This window comes from Leptodactylus fuscus, chromosome 1 (genome assembly GCF_031893055.1).
Source record: "Leptodactylus fuscus isolate aLepFus1 chromosome 1, aLepFus1.hap2, whole genome shotgun sequence".
In the NCBI taxonomy this organism is placed as follows: Eukaryota; Metazoa; Chordata; class Amphibia; order Anura; family Leptodactylidae; genus Leptodactylus; species Leptodactylus fuscus.
The window spans coordinates 305,462,345-305,478,089 of record NC_134265.1 but is presented as its reverse complement, the minus strand read 5'-3'; the positions used below and the strand labels follow the sequence as shown (position 1 = coordinate 305,478,089).

The 15,745-nt window shown below is 41.0% G+C and overlaps 1 protein-coding gene across 1 annotated transcript in view; it reads right to left on the bottom strand.

The window, feature by feature from the left end:
* TUSC3 (tumor suppressor candidate 3) overlaps positions 1-15,745 on the bottom strand; it is a 179,744-nt gene that overhangs the window by 24,225 nt on the left and 139,774 nt on the right. Inside the window, exon 6 of the mRNA XM_075258749.1 lies at positions 12,550-12,639. Coding sequence (XP_075114850.1) covers positions 12,550-12,639 — 90 coding nt within the window. The remainder of the gene's footprint in view (positions 1-12,549; positions 12,640-15,745) is intronic.

The window sequence follows — 15,745 nt, the reverse complement described above, 5'->3', positions numbered from 1 at the left end:
CGTGAATATAGGTCATGTCGCTTTTTTTCCCTGTAGCTATAAAAATGAGCTACAGGGAAAAAAAAACCTGCTATTGACTCCCTTTGAAATTAATGGGAGGCGTTTTTTGAGGTATATTTTGAGACGGATTCCGCCTCAAAATCAGCCTGCAAAAAACTCAGTGTGGATATATCCTTATGCTTTTTACATTTTGTAGGTTTCTGGAAGGCGTTTTGCTCTGTTCTTTCATGTTCTTATTTAACAGTTTTTCAACCCTCTTTTTTCCACTACATTAAATTTTACCTTTTACCAAAAGATATAACAAAAGGCCAACAAGCATATTTTAATTATCCAGAAGTGTTATACAATGAAAATAAACAGTCTAGCACGCAAAAATTAAGAGCAGTCTACTGTGTATTTGCAGTTTTACTTAATGCTCGCAGTAGTCCCAGCCCAGATGTTCCGAGTCCCACATGGTTTACTGTCTGTCGGAAAGTAGTTCTGAAGTTTACTTTGCATTCTCAGCATAACGGCTTCTCATTACAAAACCTTTTAGGTCTAAGCACAAACGTTAAGTAAGAAATTTTCAGAACATCAAAAAATTGAAAGCACGTAAGAGCCTAGCCTGACAAAACTAGCTTGATATAATGTTTCTTTCCTAAAACAGACAAGGCCATATGGTTTGCTTCTACAGGTGGCCAGCTGGTGCAGCTCTACTCTTCTAGTCCTTTTGGTAAACATACAACAAATGGCTGCAATTGAGCTACTCCAGGCGAAAGAAACGGGGCTTTCCTACATCTGTATTGCTTACTCTACCAGTTTGTATGGCTTCAATTGAACAGTCAGGAAAAATAAAACTAAAATAAGAAACAGTCAAACAGAAATTGGTTAAGATAAATGTTCCCCTCTAGAACTGCTAGGAACTAGAGAAGAGCTAACACTATTCGAAACAGCCATTTCGAATAGCACGCTCGAATAGAAATGAATGGAAGCGGCCGGCACACGGGGGGGGGTTAAGCGGCCGGCCGCCAGCAAAGTCGGCGTGCTGGCCGCTTCCATTCATTTCTATGGGAGCATGCTATTCAAAACGGCTGTTTCGAATAGTATTTGCTCATCTCTGCTAGGAACCTATGGTCCGGGGGCCCCAGAAGGACCCATTGTTATTAGATTACACTTTATATCTCGCAAACACAACATCCATATTTTATATTTTATAGTAATATGGACACCAGAAGCATTTCAGGTTTAGCTACCATATAGGCACTTCAATCCCAAATTTCAGAAAAATAGATTCATACGTCGGAGTTTTAGCCAAGTACTGAGAAGTAAATTCAGAATTGTTGTGTGATATTTGGCACAAAGACATTAGTGACAGATCTTTCAAATCCTTTAGGCTGTGAGATGCGGACTCCGTGGGTTGGATGGCACATTCCACATCAACACATACTCAATTGGATAAGGATAAGAAGACGATGGAGGCCACTTTAATACCTTGAACTATGTGTTATGTTCCTCAAACTATTCCAGTGTGGGATGGTATAAATTAAAAATAAATTATAATAAATTATAAATTAAAGAGACCACTGCCATTAAAGAATGTAAATGCCAAGAACGGGTGTCTGCAACAATGTTTAGATGGGTAGGGGATAAGGGGCATCACACGGACACAGAGGGGGCGGATTATGGCGCGGAATTCACTGTCCATTCACTGTGCTGGAGGGAAAAGCCGCATGGTGTTTTACCAAAATGGCTCCAAAAAAAACGCCTGTGTCCAAAAACCGCTTCCTAATTCCTGAAGCGTTTTTTGTCTGGACCAAAATACACCACATGGTATTCACGTGTGAACTAACCCTAACTGTGTGAGGTCTACTATGGGAGCGTTATACTGTGTGGTACACAAGTAAGGACACTATTAATGTATAGGTTAGGTGCATGCTTGAACATAAACTAGTCTGTCGTGGCCTACGTTGTCCCCTTTACAAAATCCTTTATGTATCCCTGTTTATGGGGCTTTAAAATTTAGGACATTTTAGGGACAGCACGGTGGCTCAGTGGTTAGCATTGCAGCGCTGGAGTCCTGGGTTTGAATCCGCCAGGAACAACATCTTTAAGGAGTTTGTATGTTCTCCACGTGTTTGCGTGGATTTCCTCCCATTCTACAAGACATACTGATAGGAGAAAAAAAAAAAAAAATTTAGGACATTTTAATTAATATAAAAGGTTTTCTGGGGATAAAAAGATAAATCTGCTTATCTGAATGTAGAAAATATGCGGATTAGATGCGGATTATCTGTTAATAGAGATGAGCGAACAGTGTTCTATCGAACACATGTTCGATCGGATATCAGGCTGTTCGATGTGTTCGATTCGAATCGAACATCACATGGCAAACTCCAAAAAAATTTGATTCCCCTCCCACCTTCCCTGGCGCTTTTTTTGCACCAATAACAGCGCAGGGGAGGTGGGACTGGAACCACGACACCGGAGGCATAAAAAAAAATCGGAAAAAGTCATTGGCTGCCGAAATCAGGTGACCTCCATTTTAGACGAATAGTGGATTTCAAATCCGGGTCATATGAGAATGTGAACTTTGTGACTAAGAGACAGGGATAGCTGTACAGGCAGGGATAGCTAGGGATAACCTTTATTTAGGTAGGAATGTTATTAAAAATAACTTTTTGGGGCTCTATCGGGTGTGTAATTGTGATTTTTGTGACATAAACTTTTTCCCATAGGAATGCATTGGACAGCGCTGATTGGCCAGAGTACGGAATTCGACCAATCAGCGCTGGCTCTGCTGGAGGAGGCGGAGTCTAAGATCGCTCCACACCAGTCTCCATTCAGGTCCGACCTTAGACTCCGCCTCCTCCGGCAGAGCCAGCGCTGATTGGCCGAAGGCTGGCCAATGCATTCCTATGGGAATGCAGAGACTTAGCAGTGCTGAGCCAGTTCTGCTCAACTACACCGTGTGCCGGTCAGCCCATCAGATGTAGCAGAGCCGAGGGTGCACTAGAACCCTTATGCACACTCGACTCTGCTACATCAGATGGCTCTGCCTTGGCCAGCCTTCGGCTAATCAGCGCTGGCTCTGCCGGTGGAGGTGGAGTCTAAGGTCGGACCTGAATGGAGACTGGTGTGGAGCGATCTTAGACTCCGCCTCCTCCAGCAGAGCCAGCGCTGATTGGTCGAATTCCGTACTCTGGCCAATCAGCGCTGGCCAATGCAATCCTATGGGGAAAAGTTAGCTTGCGAAAATCGCAAGCTGACAGGGATTTCCATGAAATAAAGTGACTTTTATGCCCCCAAACATGCTTCCCCTGCTGTCCCAGTGTCATTCCAGGGTGTTGGTATCATTTCCTGGGGTGTCATAGTGGACTTGGTGACCCTCCAGACACGGATTTGGGTTTCCCCCTTAACGAGTATATGTTCCCCATAGACTATAATGGGGTTTGAAACCCGTTCGAACACTCGTACAGTGAGCGGCTGTTCGAATCGAATTTCGAACCTCGAACATTTTAGTGTTTGCTCATCTCTATCTGTTAATTCTGTTGAGTGTTGATGTGACACATGAGCACAAAGTCGGACTGAGATTTCTTGGACCCACTAGATAAAATAATTCTGGGGTCCACCCTACTAACTCCCTGGGTAACAAACCATAGTACCCTTTAAACGTGGGCGTGTTCTGCTTATCATTGTTTTATTAGAGCCTGGGCCTACCAGAGGATCTTCTGATATTGGTGGGCCAGTCTAACTAGCTGCATGAGCAGGGAGGTCAATCACAACACACCGTAGTGATGTTCCAACCACGTCATACCCATATGGATGGCACCTCATCATGCAGACAGATTAACAGAGATGTGCTAAGAACCTAAAAAGCAGTAGAGATATCGTAAAGATGTGTATTGGGAAGTGTATTCTTTTCACATCTTGACCATTTTCATTTTTTATCTTTGGAAAACCTACTTAAGACCGTGGTTTGCAAGTATTGCCTCCGCGGTTTTTCCCACAGCGCTTTTTTTTTTGGCTGCGGCCTGCTACATGGGGCCTTAGCTTAAAACTCTTTCATTATAATATAAAATCTAACAGGTGAATTTAACAAGAGTATGATCATGTTGTACTTTTGTTGACTCTCAGAAATCTGAGCTTGCAAAATAATGGAAAATACATTAATTTATTTTATCAGCATCAATTGTAATAAACATGAAAAACCTCATTTCTGAAATGCCTACGGGGCATCCAATAATTATTAGTTTTCATTTCAATGTTGTTAGAAATAAGAAGATCTTAATAAAAACATCTGTAAAACATGATAAATGAAAGTCAGATGTCAAATGTAATTACCAGAACAGAAATGGGTTCATCAGAAGTGTGTGCGCAAAGTGGAGGAGCACGATTCAAAGTTGACTTTACAGATGTCACATACTTAACAATGATACAAGACGACAGTATGTTTGCCAAGAGCAGTCAGAACTACAATTATAATTCAATCTGAAATGACAAGGATAATGCTAATAATAAAATTTTGGCGACAGATGAGGCAACACTTGCTTAACTCTCTGAAAACAGCTTTGGTGCAAAGAAACTTTGAAAGGAGCCTGTCAGGAAATTAATGCTGTCCTCTCTGCGGGCAGCTGCCAGTAGTGTTAGACATGCCAAATCCGGCACTTTGTTTTTATTACAACCAGCGCATGTAGTCTGGCTAAGCTCAGTTTACTTGTTGCTGTCAGCAATGTGAAACTGTTGACTGGCAGCTTTCTCCCTATTACTGTACATAAAGAGAAAGCTGTCTATCAGTGTCTGGAGAGCATGGCAGCCTTGGAGTTCATGCTACCGTGTTTCCCCGATAGTAAGACACCCCCGATAGTAAGACGTAGTGGGACTTTTGGGGGGTGGGCTAATGTAAGACGTACCCCGAAAGTAAGACGTAGCTCGGGTAGTCAGTGACTATAAACAAGTGACATTACCGGACACAGCCCTCAGCCTGCCCACGGGACTCCAGACTGTCTGCCGCACGGGGAGGCTGGAGCTGTGTAATGTTGATGGGACAGGCCTGAGATCGCTTCATGGGTAAATGTTATAATCGACCTATCCAGGTCTACTACGTCATAATGGGCGTGGTTAAGGGCAAGCCTACTGTGAAGAGCGTGTGGTAAAGATGGAGAAGGGCTGGGGGGGTGAGGTGAGCAAAGGACGGGCAGGAGCCTGAGGGGATGGCCGGGACTGGAGGAGTCACGAGATACCGGTATATAAGAAGGGGGTGGATAGCTGGGGTGCGGCCTGCGCTGTGGTGTGACGTCATTGTATTGCTGCCTTAGGTGTCGCACGGTGAGGTCATAAGGGCGCAGCAGGAACCACGTGCGGTGATTTATTAACCAATTTAGGGAATTTACTGTGAAGGGCTTGTGCTAGAGTGGAAACTATGTAACCATGTAGTGTAATGACTAGCTGTGCCTTAAGGTGAACTCACATTGTGCAGTTAAAACTACTTTGGGAAAAACTGTATAATGCGGTTTTTGTGTCGTTTTCTACAGGTGACATGTAAACTATGTATTACCCCCTATAAACTGGCTGCACAGTGTGAATGCAGATCTGATACTTCTGACCCATTTTTTTCCAATATAAGACATATCCCGAAAGTAAGACATAGTGGGACTTTTGGGGGTAAAAAGAATGTAGGACACTGTCTTACTTTCGGGGAAACACGGTATTAGACTCTTAGTTTACAGTCCTGCAATAAGCTAGCCTCAGTCTATCATTGCCTAGATCATTTTTTTAACTAAGCATATCTTTACATAGCCTTTAGAAAGTGTATTCTAGGCATACCTGTCTTTCCCTGATCCTCGCAGCCATTTTTGAATTAAATTGGTTTTGTTCATATGCAAATTAATCTTCAGAGAGCACCGAGCGTGTTACCCCTGTGCTTCGTGCACTCCTGCGTCATCAGCCACCTCCTTTTCTCACTGCCCCTGCTTGAAAGACGATCCCTCCTTCTACACCTCTCTACTGCTTCCAGAGCAGCTAGTCACATAGAGTGCGATTAAAATCTCGCACATGCACTGTACATGAATAGCTGCTCTGGAAGCAGTGAAGAGCTATAGAAAGAGGGATCATCTTTCAAGAAGGGGGCGGTGAGAAAAGGAGGCGGCTGATGATGCAGGGGTGCTCGGGGCACAGAGATAATGCCCCATGTGCTCCCTGAAGATTAATTTGCATATGAAGAAAATCGGTCTAATTCAAAAACAGCTGCTAGGATCAAGGAAAGACAGGTATACATAGAATAGCCTTTCTAAATGCTATGTAAAGATATACTTAGTTAAAAAACACATCATGGCAATGACAGACTCCATTTTAAGTTTAGGACTGGACTGTGTTCAGCTGTTATCATAAGAAATTAATACTTAAAGAGGACCTTTCACCATTTTGCCCACAGGCAGTTCTATATACTGCCGGAAAGCTGACAGTGCGCTGAGTTCAGCACACTGTCGGCTTTCCCGATGTGGGCCCAGTGTGAAGAGCTTACGGCCCGGTACCGTAGCTCTTCTATGGTCAGAAGGGTGTTTCTGACACTCAGTCAGAGACGTCCTTCTTCACAGCACAGCTAATCGCGCTGTGCTGTGAGAGCCGGGAGGAACGCCCCCTCCATCTGCTCGCAGTACTCGTCCATAGACAAGCATTATCAGGGAGGGAGGGGGGAGTTCCTCCCGGCTCTCACAGCACAGCGTGATTGGCTGTGCTGTAAAGAAGGACGTCTCTGACTGAGTTTCAGAAACGCCCTTCTGACCATAGAAGAGCTACGGTACCGGGACCGTAAGCTCTTCACACCGGGCCCAGATCGGGAAAGCTTTCAGCTTTCCGGCAGTATATAGAACTGCCTGTGGGCAAAATGGTGAAAGGTCCTCTTTAATGCCACATCTCTCCATTTATTCACCACCTTGATGCAGGACCCAGGTGGGTCAGATGACCCTATTCTGGGAGATACAGTAGATCTCCTTGATATTTATGGCATAAATTGTGGATATGTCATAAACTTTGATAGAAATATCTTGTAAATAACCTGTATGAAAAGACTAGTACTAGAGAACAAGCAATTTTCTAATAGACTACTTCAGATCTTGCATCCCTACCCTGATCAATGGGGTAAGCATTGGGAAGGAGCAATCAGATCAGTACAAAACACATGCAGGACTTCGATCACTATAGAGAGGAAGAAGTAAATAGGACGATGACCATAACAAAAAATTGCGCCCTCCTGAGATTTCCAGCATGAGGTATACAATCTGGTTAGAAATATTTAGCATACTGAAAACTCTTATTTATCCTAGAAAGCCTCTAATAGGATGTCAGTTTAAATGAATGGCAAAGCAACATCTACCAATTTTTATACGGTATACATCCTTGTTAAACTTTTCCAGTGAAAGAACCATTAGTTTAATGTCGACTTCCATATTTTACTATTCTCAGGCCTTTGCAAACAATGAATTAGCTTTCACAAGTTAAATCTTCCAATGCCATTTAGGACAAAACAGTCTTAATATTGTCAAATTTGGACAGTGTCTGCCTTTGACAAAGGAAGTAATTGACTGCAGTTCACAGAATTCGCATTGGAGTTATTAATATGATACATTGTAGCAAGGAATAACAGAATATAGATAAGTGAATACACACTTCCAGTTTCTAGGAAGGAATATCATGGGAAATTTACAATTAATAATGCTAAAAATCATATTTTTGGGGTCTAATTATATGGTCGGATAAAATAACACAAGCAATAAAATGTGTTTCTCGGTTAATGAAGCCAAGATAAAGAATATCATGAATTCTAAAACCATGCAGCAAAATCAATTACTTAAAATAAAGTGATCTGCATTGACTCCATTTCTAGATAGTCCCAGTGGAGTCTTAAAAACAGAGCAGTGATGTAGAGTAGAAATCAAAAGACCAAGCGAGGACTCTCTTTACCTTATTATTATACATTCATGAAAGGATCACAACCAATTTAGATGCTTGAAGAGTCAAATATAATCATTAAGGCACAAAAGCTCAATATGTAATATTCTACCTTGGCTGATATAACACGACAACACCCCAGGATGCCGAAGGCACTTCTCTTACTCAGTGGTGGCTGCTACTAACATATCTCCAAAACTGGAATATTCACGCAGAATACTGAGGCATTCCAGAAAAATAAGCTGATAAAAATTCAACAAACATGAAAACTCGGTATGCTTCCATTTAACGTACTATTGGTCCCTCTGAGACTGCAGGTTTACTCTAGGCAAAACCAGATAGATTGGGAAATTGTATGCTTTAAATCAATATTTTCAGCATCTCGTATTCTAGGGATATAATCGACATATGAACGGTGTTGTACATCAGCCTGTGTCTGACTTATGACTACTGCCATGGTAATTGTGAATGGAGTGATGCTATGAATACATCTACAAACTATTTAAATACCATATTTATCCGACTTGGTGAACACTGTAAAAAGAGGAAAATGGAAAATTCCTCTAAAAACTTAAATTAAAACTGAACACACAGGTCCACTGGGAAGGAATTTAAGGAATTTATACACTTCTCTTGTCTCCGGAGGGGTGGTTTCCTTCTACCCATGGTCGGTAGATCTCTTTGGAGGATCTGGCAAGGCAGATCTCGCCCAGTAAATGGCAGATTATTTGGTCTCAGGAAGTTTTCCACCTGTATAACATTCCAGGAAACCCCGTACAAACTTCTTATTCACTGGTACCACACCTTGGCTCACACTCCCTGATCTCCCCTCCTGCTATAGTTGCCTCTGGCATACTCACCCTTTTTCATATTTTTTGGGACTGCCCATCCATTCACCTCTTCTGGCAGGAGTTTAAGGTGGTAACTGACACTCTTCATACAGGGAGTCCCGCTAGATCCCTTCATCTACTTGATTATCTTGCCACCTAGACACCTGGGTAAGACAGCATCTAAATTGTTTCTGTACCTCTGCTCTGCTGCCAAGACCCTTATAGCCCTCCATTGGAAGGTATCCCTTCCCGCTTCGGGTGCTGAGTTGTTGGCTAGGATGAAGCACGTCCGAAGCCTTGAGTTTCTGACTGTTACCCTCAACAACACTACTGAGGTGTCCCAAGCTGTATGGTCTCACTGGGACACCTTCTGTATAACGCATGGAGTCTGATCTCTTCCATTCCCTGTTTTATTACCCCCTCTCCTCCTCCTATTTTTTCTTCCCCGTGTCCTGTCTTCCCCTCCCTGCATAATGTTCTGATTATCCTATGCCTATATTACTATGGTCTCCTTAAGGGCTGACCCATGATGGAGTTAGCCGTGTTAGGCCATTGTTGTCATTTATACTTCATTCCTTGGTATCACTGCTAGATTATATAGATTGGAAGCTATATGCAATGTATGGTATTCCATACACTGTAGTGGTGGTGCCTGGTACTGCAGCCCCACCCCCATTCACTAGAGTAGGAGCAGAGCTGCTTCTAGCTGTATACCTAGTATACGGCTTCTGGTGGGATGAATAGGTCATCAGTATCAATTACCTTCAGGTCCTGGATAAACCTTTTTGACATGTAATTTTTACCACTCATGAAAATATAAAAATTAAGCTTATAAAAAAAATGAAAAAAAAAAAAATGACAGTATTGCACTTGTCTTCTCTTGTAATTGGGACCCTATTCAAATCACCTTACAATACTACAAATTAAAAAAAGAAAAAAACAAAAGTAAATTTTTTTAAATTCAAATTGCAAATTAAAAAAAATCTTTTCATTTTTGATTAATAGATTTTTTTTTAAATTTGTGTATAGTTTACTCTGAATTCACTAAAAGAAAAAAAAAACTGCCGTGTTAGTAAACAGTTTGTGTTTTTTATGTAATTTTTTTTTAAATTATTTTGATAGGCTAACAAATAGAAAAGTGAAGGTGATTAAAACACCACGTACGCAAAAATGCTAAAAACGTCCGTCCATTAAGAGATTACTAAGGCTCCTTTTCATTGATGCTGTTTTATGGGTATAACCACATGACGGCAATAGAAATAATTTAGGTTGAAGTCACTCTCAGCCCCTTTATGTAACTAATATTCATAGATAGAGGAATATTCTTCTACTATTCCATGTATCATAGAAATGACGACAACGGCTTGAAATAGCAACAAATGCGGCCTAGAAAATTAAATCTTTAATGCTCAGTAATGAAATTGAAAAAAGGAGCTACATATATTATGTACATGGAACATACTCGAAAATAGGAACATTTCTCAAAGCATTTTCTCTCTGTAAAACACGCTATAAATAAATAACATTTCTGATTTATGCGGCAGTGATGTATACTGGCAGCCAACATACAGTAAGACTCCATATACTCCATATCAAGAAAGTTTGAAAGACATGTTTATGACAGGCCTTACGATTGTTTAGATCCCTTTAAGGACAGGACAGATTAATTATTCACTTTAGATATGTGGATGTATACTTCAGGGGATTATCTATAGTGAGACGATGAGCTGCCAGGAAAGGAAGAACACAACGGACTGAGAGTCCACGAGTGAGAGGGAGCGGATAGACTGAAAAAAGAATCGGAAATTTTACTTGTTACTGTTAGTTACTGTTATGTTTAAATGGCTTTTTGACTGTATTTTCCTTTTGCAGCATATTTTTGACATATTAAACATATTTTAGTTTTTTAATATGTGTAAGGCGTATATCTTCTATTTTGCATCATGTATACAAAGTCTCTAAAGGATTAGAAGTATTGTACAGATGTAATAAAGTTATCTCTTTAAGGCTAAGGCCCCACATTGCGGAAACACAGCTTTTTCAGTAGCAGATTTTGCTGCGTTTTTTGAGCCAAAGCCAAGAATGGCTACAAATGGAATGAGAAAATATATAGGAGGTTCTTATATTTATCCTTCCTGCTCAATAAACTCCTTGTTACTGCCACACCTGTTGGAAATTCTGTGCCATCCTCTGGCCGAATTGTACGGCGCAGGAGGCATGTCCGCTCATGATTACCTGCTCCTGGACTCTGGAACATTTTGTGTTGGCACTATTAGGGTAAGTTCACACGGGGTATTTTGGTCCGACCAAAATACAGGTAGCTGCGACTGGATGCCGTTGCAGTGTACAGACATCCAATCGTGCACTCTGCTCCAGATTAGGGCCAAATGAATGAGCCTAGTCAGGAGGGAGTGTCTTCAGGCAGATGTCGTGAGGCGAATCCACCTGAAAGAATGAGCATGTCGCTTCTTCCTGAAAAAAAGAACTGACCAGCTCCCATTGATTTCAATGGGAGCCGTCCTTTTGGTCAGGATTTTGAGACGGATACGGCCTCAAAATTCTGACCAAAATACCCCATGTGAACTTACCCTTAGGGTTAACTGTTGTTTCCTTTGTGATTGACAGCCTATCTACCAGTCAAGTCTTGGGCGGGTTCCGGACTTCCTATAAACAGGTCATCAGCTCACATATGTATGATGGTTATTGTGATTCTGTCCTGGCTAAGCAGTTCTCTTTGCTATTGTATTGTATTCACTGACTTCTGACCTTTGGCTTTCCTTGTTACTACTCTTTAGGATTTCTATTTGGTACTGTTTGTCTCTATGATTTGACCTCGGCTTGCTGACTCTGCTTCTGTGTTGTTTCGTCTTGTCCTGTGTAACACCTAGAGAAGGGACTGTCGCCCAGTTGCCCTCTATCGCCTAGGGTAGTTGAGGCAAGTAGGCAGGCACAGGGTCTGGGCCACCTCTTCCAGCCAGCCATAGGTCCATAGACGCCGGTCCCACAAGTGAGTCCCATGTCTATCAGACATTTATGGCATATCCATAGGATAAACCAATGGCATTATCAATTTAAGGCTTTTGGATTTTATCCCACCACAGTGAGAAACATTAAAGGGGTTTTCCTATTGCATTTAGCACAAATCATCAATTGTGCATCAGCAGTTACCCGAAACCTGGACCCCCATTTATCAGCTCTTTGAAGTGGCAGCACTTGCTGCTTCACAGGCCATGTGTCATGTATATCAGTCACTTGGCCTGTTTGCAGCTATTCAAATGAATGAGGCTGAGCTGCAATACTAGGCACAGCCACTGTATGGTGCACACGTTGCGCTTAGTTTTTCATAAAGAGGCTGCAGCACTCTTCACACAGCTGAGCGGTGGGGGCCTGGGTGTAGGACCCTGCTGATCATCAGTTGATAACTTATCCTAAGGCTTCTGTAACCTACAGAACTCCATAAAAAGCTTTATCCACTGATAATGGATGAGGATAAAATAAAAGTTTTGGTTTACCCTGTTTTACTTTCTGAATACAATAGACAATATGTCATATGACCTAAAAATAAAACCTACCCATCTGCAGTAAACCTCTTTACCGGGAATGTAAAGGACTGACATAGTGCGGGAAATATTGTTATTCTTTAGTGTAGATGCTACATTCAGTAGAGATGGCGGTCGCCTAGTTCATCATTCATTATTTTTCTTTTTTTAGCAAATAAACCCACTCTCTACAGACAAATTCATCTAATCCTACAAAGCACACAAATAGTATAAAATAGAAACAATATACGTACCACTTGACCGTTTTGTGGGTTTTTATGTGCATATGGGGGTCCACGTATATGATTCCACATTTGTCCAGATGTCATTGCAAACACGACACACTAAAATAAACACAAAATATGTTGAATGAAATATTTTCCTGTGTTCCAATGCATATTATTGTACAGTGATACAACATATTTCAGTATATGGACAGAGTGACTTACATGTGAAATTACTGTGAAAAAAATCATATTACTTATTCATATAGTAAGCCTCTCTCATAGGTAAGGGCTAATAAAATGGTTTTAAAAAAAAGTTAAAAAATAAAAATAAAAAAGACCCCCAAAAACCAAAAGTTGTAAATAACCTCTTTACCCTAGAATACATATAAAAGTAAAAAAATTACTGTGATATACATTACTGTGATACACATACATATTATTACTATGTCCGAAAATGCCCTCTCCACTTATAAAATATTTTTCCTGTACGGTGAACATTAAAATGAAAAGAGCCAAACCGCCGTTTTTTTCATTGTTTCGCCTCTGATTTAAATTAGAGATGATCTAAGCAATAGACATTCACCAAAATGGTATAAAAGGCTGCATACAGACACTGGCGGTGTGCTTTACAACCCATTCAAATGAATGGGTTGTAAAGTAGACCGCTGGCAGCCATCGCCTGTCCTGTTTCTCCGGGGTTTAGGACAGAAACCCCGCTGTGGTCAGCTGTGGTAGTGTGAACCCTCCTTTGCAGAAAAGATGGATCAGGACTGGAAAGCAAATAAAAAAGCATTGAAGAGTATGTTAAGCGGTAAGTGTGCATTAAGAAGAGGGACCCCACAGAAGAGGGGTAGTCTTATACCGCAAGTATATCCCAAACTCTATATTTTAACTGGAAAAGTTGGAGGTCGACTTATATGCCCAGTCGTCTTATACATTGGAAAACACGGTACTTAGACCGTGCTTTTATTTATTTATTTTTTGGAAAAAAAAAGGTAAAAAAGTGCCACCAAAACATCACAAACAAACAAAAAAACGTATCTGGGCAGATTAACCAATACTAAAAGATGGTTCAAACTCAGACTAGCCAGTCTTAAACTGTATTAGGCTCATCAAAATGTCTAATGCTGTTTGATAAATCTGTCACATTATTAGACTATCTATTCTAACTTTATTCCCCCACCAGTTGGCTTAGTTTACATCAGAAAAATGTGCCAATATGTGAGACTTCTTTGGAATACAGTGTCACTCTAGGGCCATACACACTTTCCACGAAACTACCGGTACATCCCATTTCCATGAAGGCACAGTCCTGGAAAGTCATAAAAGAGTCTAAAAAGTATCTACAACGCTTGATAAATGTGGTGCAAGGCATACGTGGTGCAAGGAATACTAGACCATATACTATAAATTCTGGTTCTGGTGCATTTTGCTTAGCAAATCTGCACCATTTGTATTGCATATTAGATTTCACAAAAGTCTTTTACATTTGACTGCAGCATTTTAGGGCGACAATCCAACACAAAAAAACCAACCCAAAATGCCTTTTTAAAAAAACAAACAAAAAAAAACACTCTGTGATACCACCCAGAAGAGGCTTGCCAGTCAGTGCTGGGATCCAGTGTCTGAAAAAACCCAAGGGCACCATCTGCATATATTCTACATGTTCTCGCTGTTTTTGCTTGGGTCTCCTCTGGTTTTCCCCACATATTCCAAAAACATTCTGATAGGAGAATGTGGAATTTAGATTGTGAGCACCAATGTGAGTAATAACAAGCTTTGTACAGCACCATGAAGCATGCTAGCGCTATAGAAACACAATAAAAAATATTAACTGAGAATGTGCTCACAGGGTTAGCTGGAATTTGGTTTTCCAAACCAGCCAAGCTCATTACATTTTTTGTAACTGCATTCTGTCACGCTAGAATTGTACATGGCCATGTGATGTTACATTATGTTGTGAAGTATTATTGCTATTTATAATTTTCTCTCATAACTTTACATTATTCTTGACTCATTTATTTTTATACTCTTCCCGTGGGGACAATGACATTTACAGACCTACAACTCTGGTCCAAAAGACGTGTTAACAAATTATACATCAGCAGTTCTGAAGGAATAGATAACTAAAGGGCATAAAAGGGAAAAAAATACACAGTCTTGTATACTTTCTGTCTTGAAAATAAAATAACATACATCTTTGTTCAAAAATCAAAACTTAGCAGTAATGTTTTTCTTATGTCACTAGTTTAACCTTGTAGTTGGGTACAGGAAGCTTTTATAGGCTAAGGACCTATATAGCGGGTCACAACAAGAAAGCGCTGTTGGAAAACCACAGCGGCAACGCATTCCGGTTTTTCACACAGCACTCTTCATAGAAAGTCCGCAAAGGATTCCTCTACAGACTTTTCTGCTTCAGTTATACCTATAGGGAAGAGGTTGGTGCTCCTGTAGATATATAATTATAATTGATATGCTGCAATTTCCAAAACCGTATCCGATGCAACTATTTTTCTGCAATTTCTCCACTTTTCAGGGACTGTTAAACTCCGCAATTCTTTGGGTGCCTGTTCCTGCTTTTAACCTTTGCGTTGCACAAGCTGAAAACAGCATATAAGCTTGAAGCAATGACTGACATGCTGTGTGTTTGAAACCACAAGATACTTTGCACTACAGTTTTATTTCTGCATAGTGTAGATGGTATTTCTTTAAATCCTATCCACTATACAGTGGAATAACCAACTGCGATTTCACAGTAGCTAACTATTCTGCTCCAAATACACAACATGTGTCCCTGACGTTTAAAGAAATAAGTCACCGGGACGGGACACTTTGATCTATGGCAGGGGTAGGGAACCTTGGCACTCCAGCTGTTGCAAAACTCCCAGCATGCATACTTGCTCTGCTGTTCTTGGAACTCCCATGGAAGTGAATGGAGCATGTTGGGAGTTGTAGTTTCACAGCAGTTGGAGAGCCAAGGTTCCCTACCTCTGACCTATGGCATAGTCAGAACATCCAAATTGTTGGGGTTTGTCCTCTACCTCTACTAGTCTCTTCTCTAGTACTTCCAGGTTAGGTCCAATGTCCACCATCGTAGAGTGGATAGATGGTTACACATTCACGGGTCCCTCCAATCATGGTTATGGGAGTTCCAAAAAAACCCCCAAAACCTGAACCTACTTGAACTTTCAAAGACATGAATGGAGAGACACAAGTGAGTATG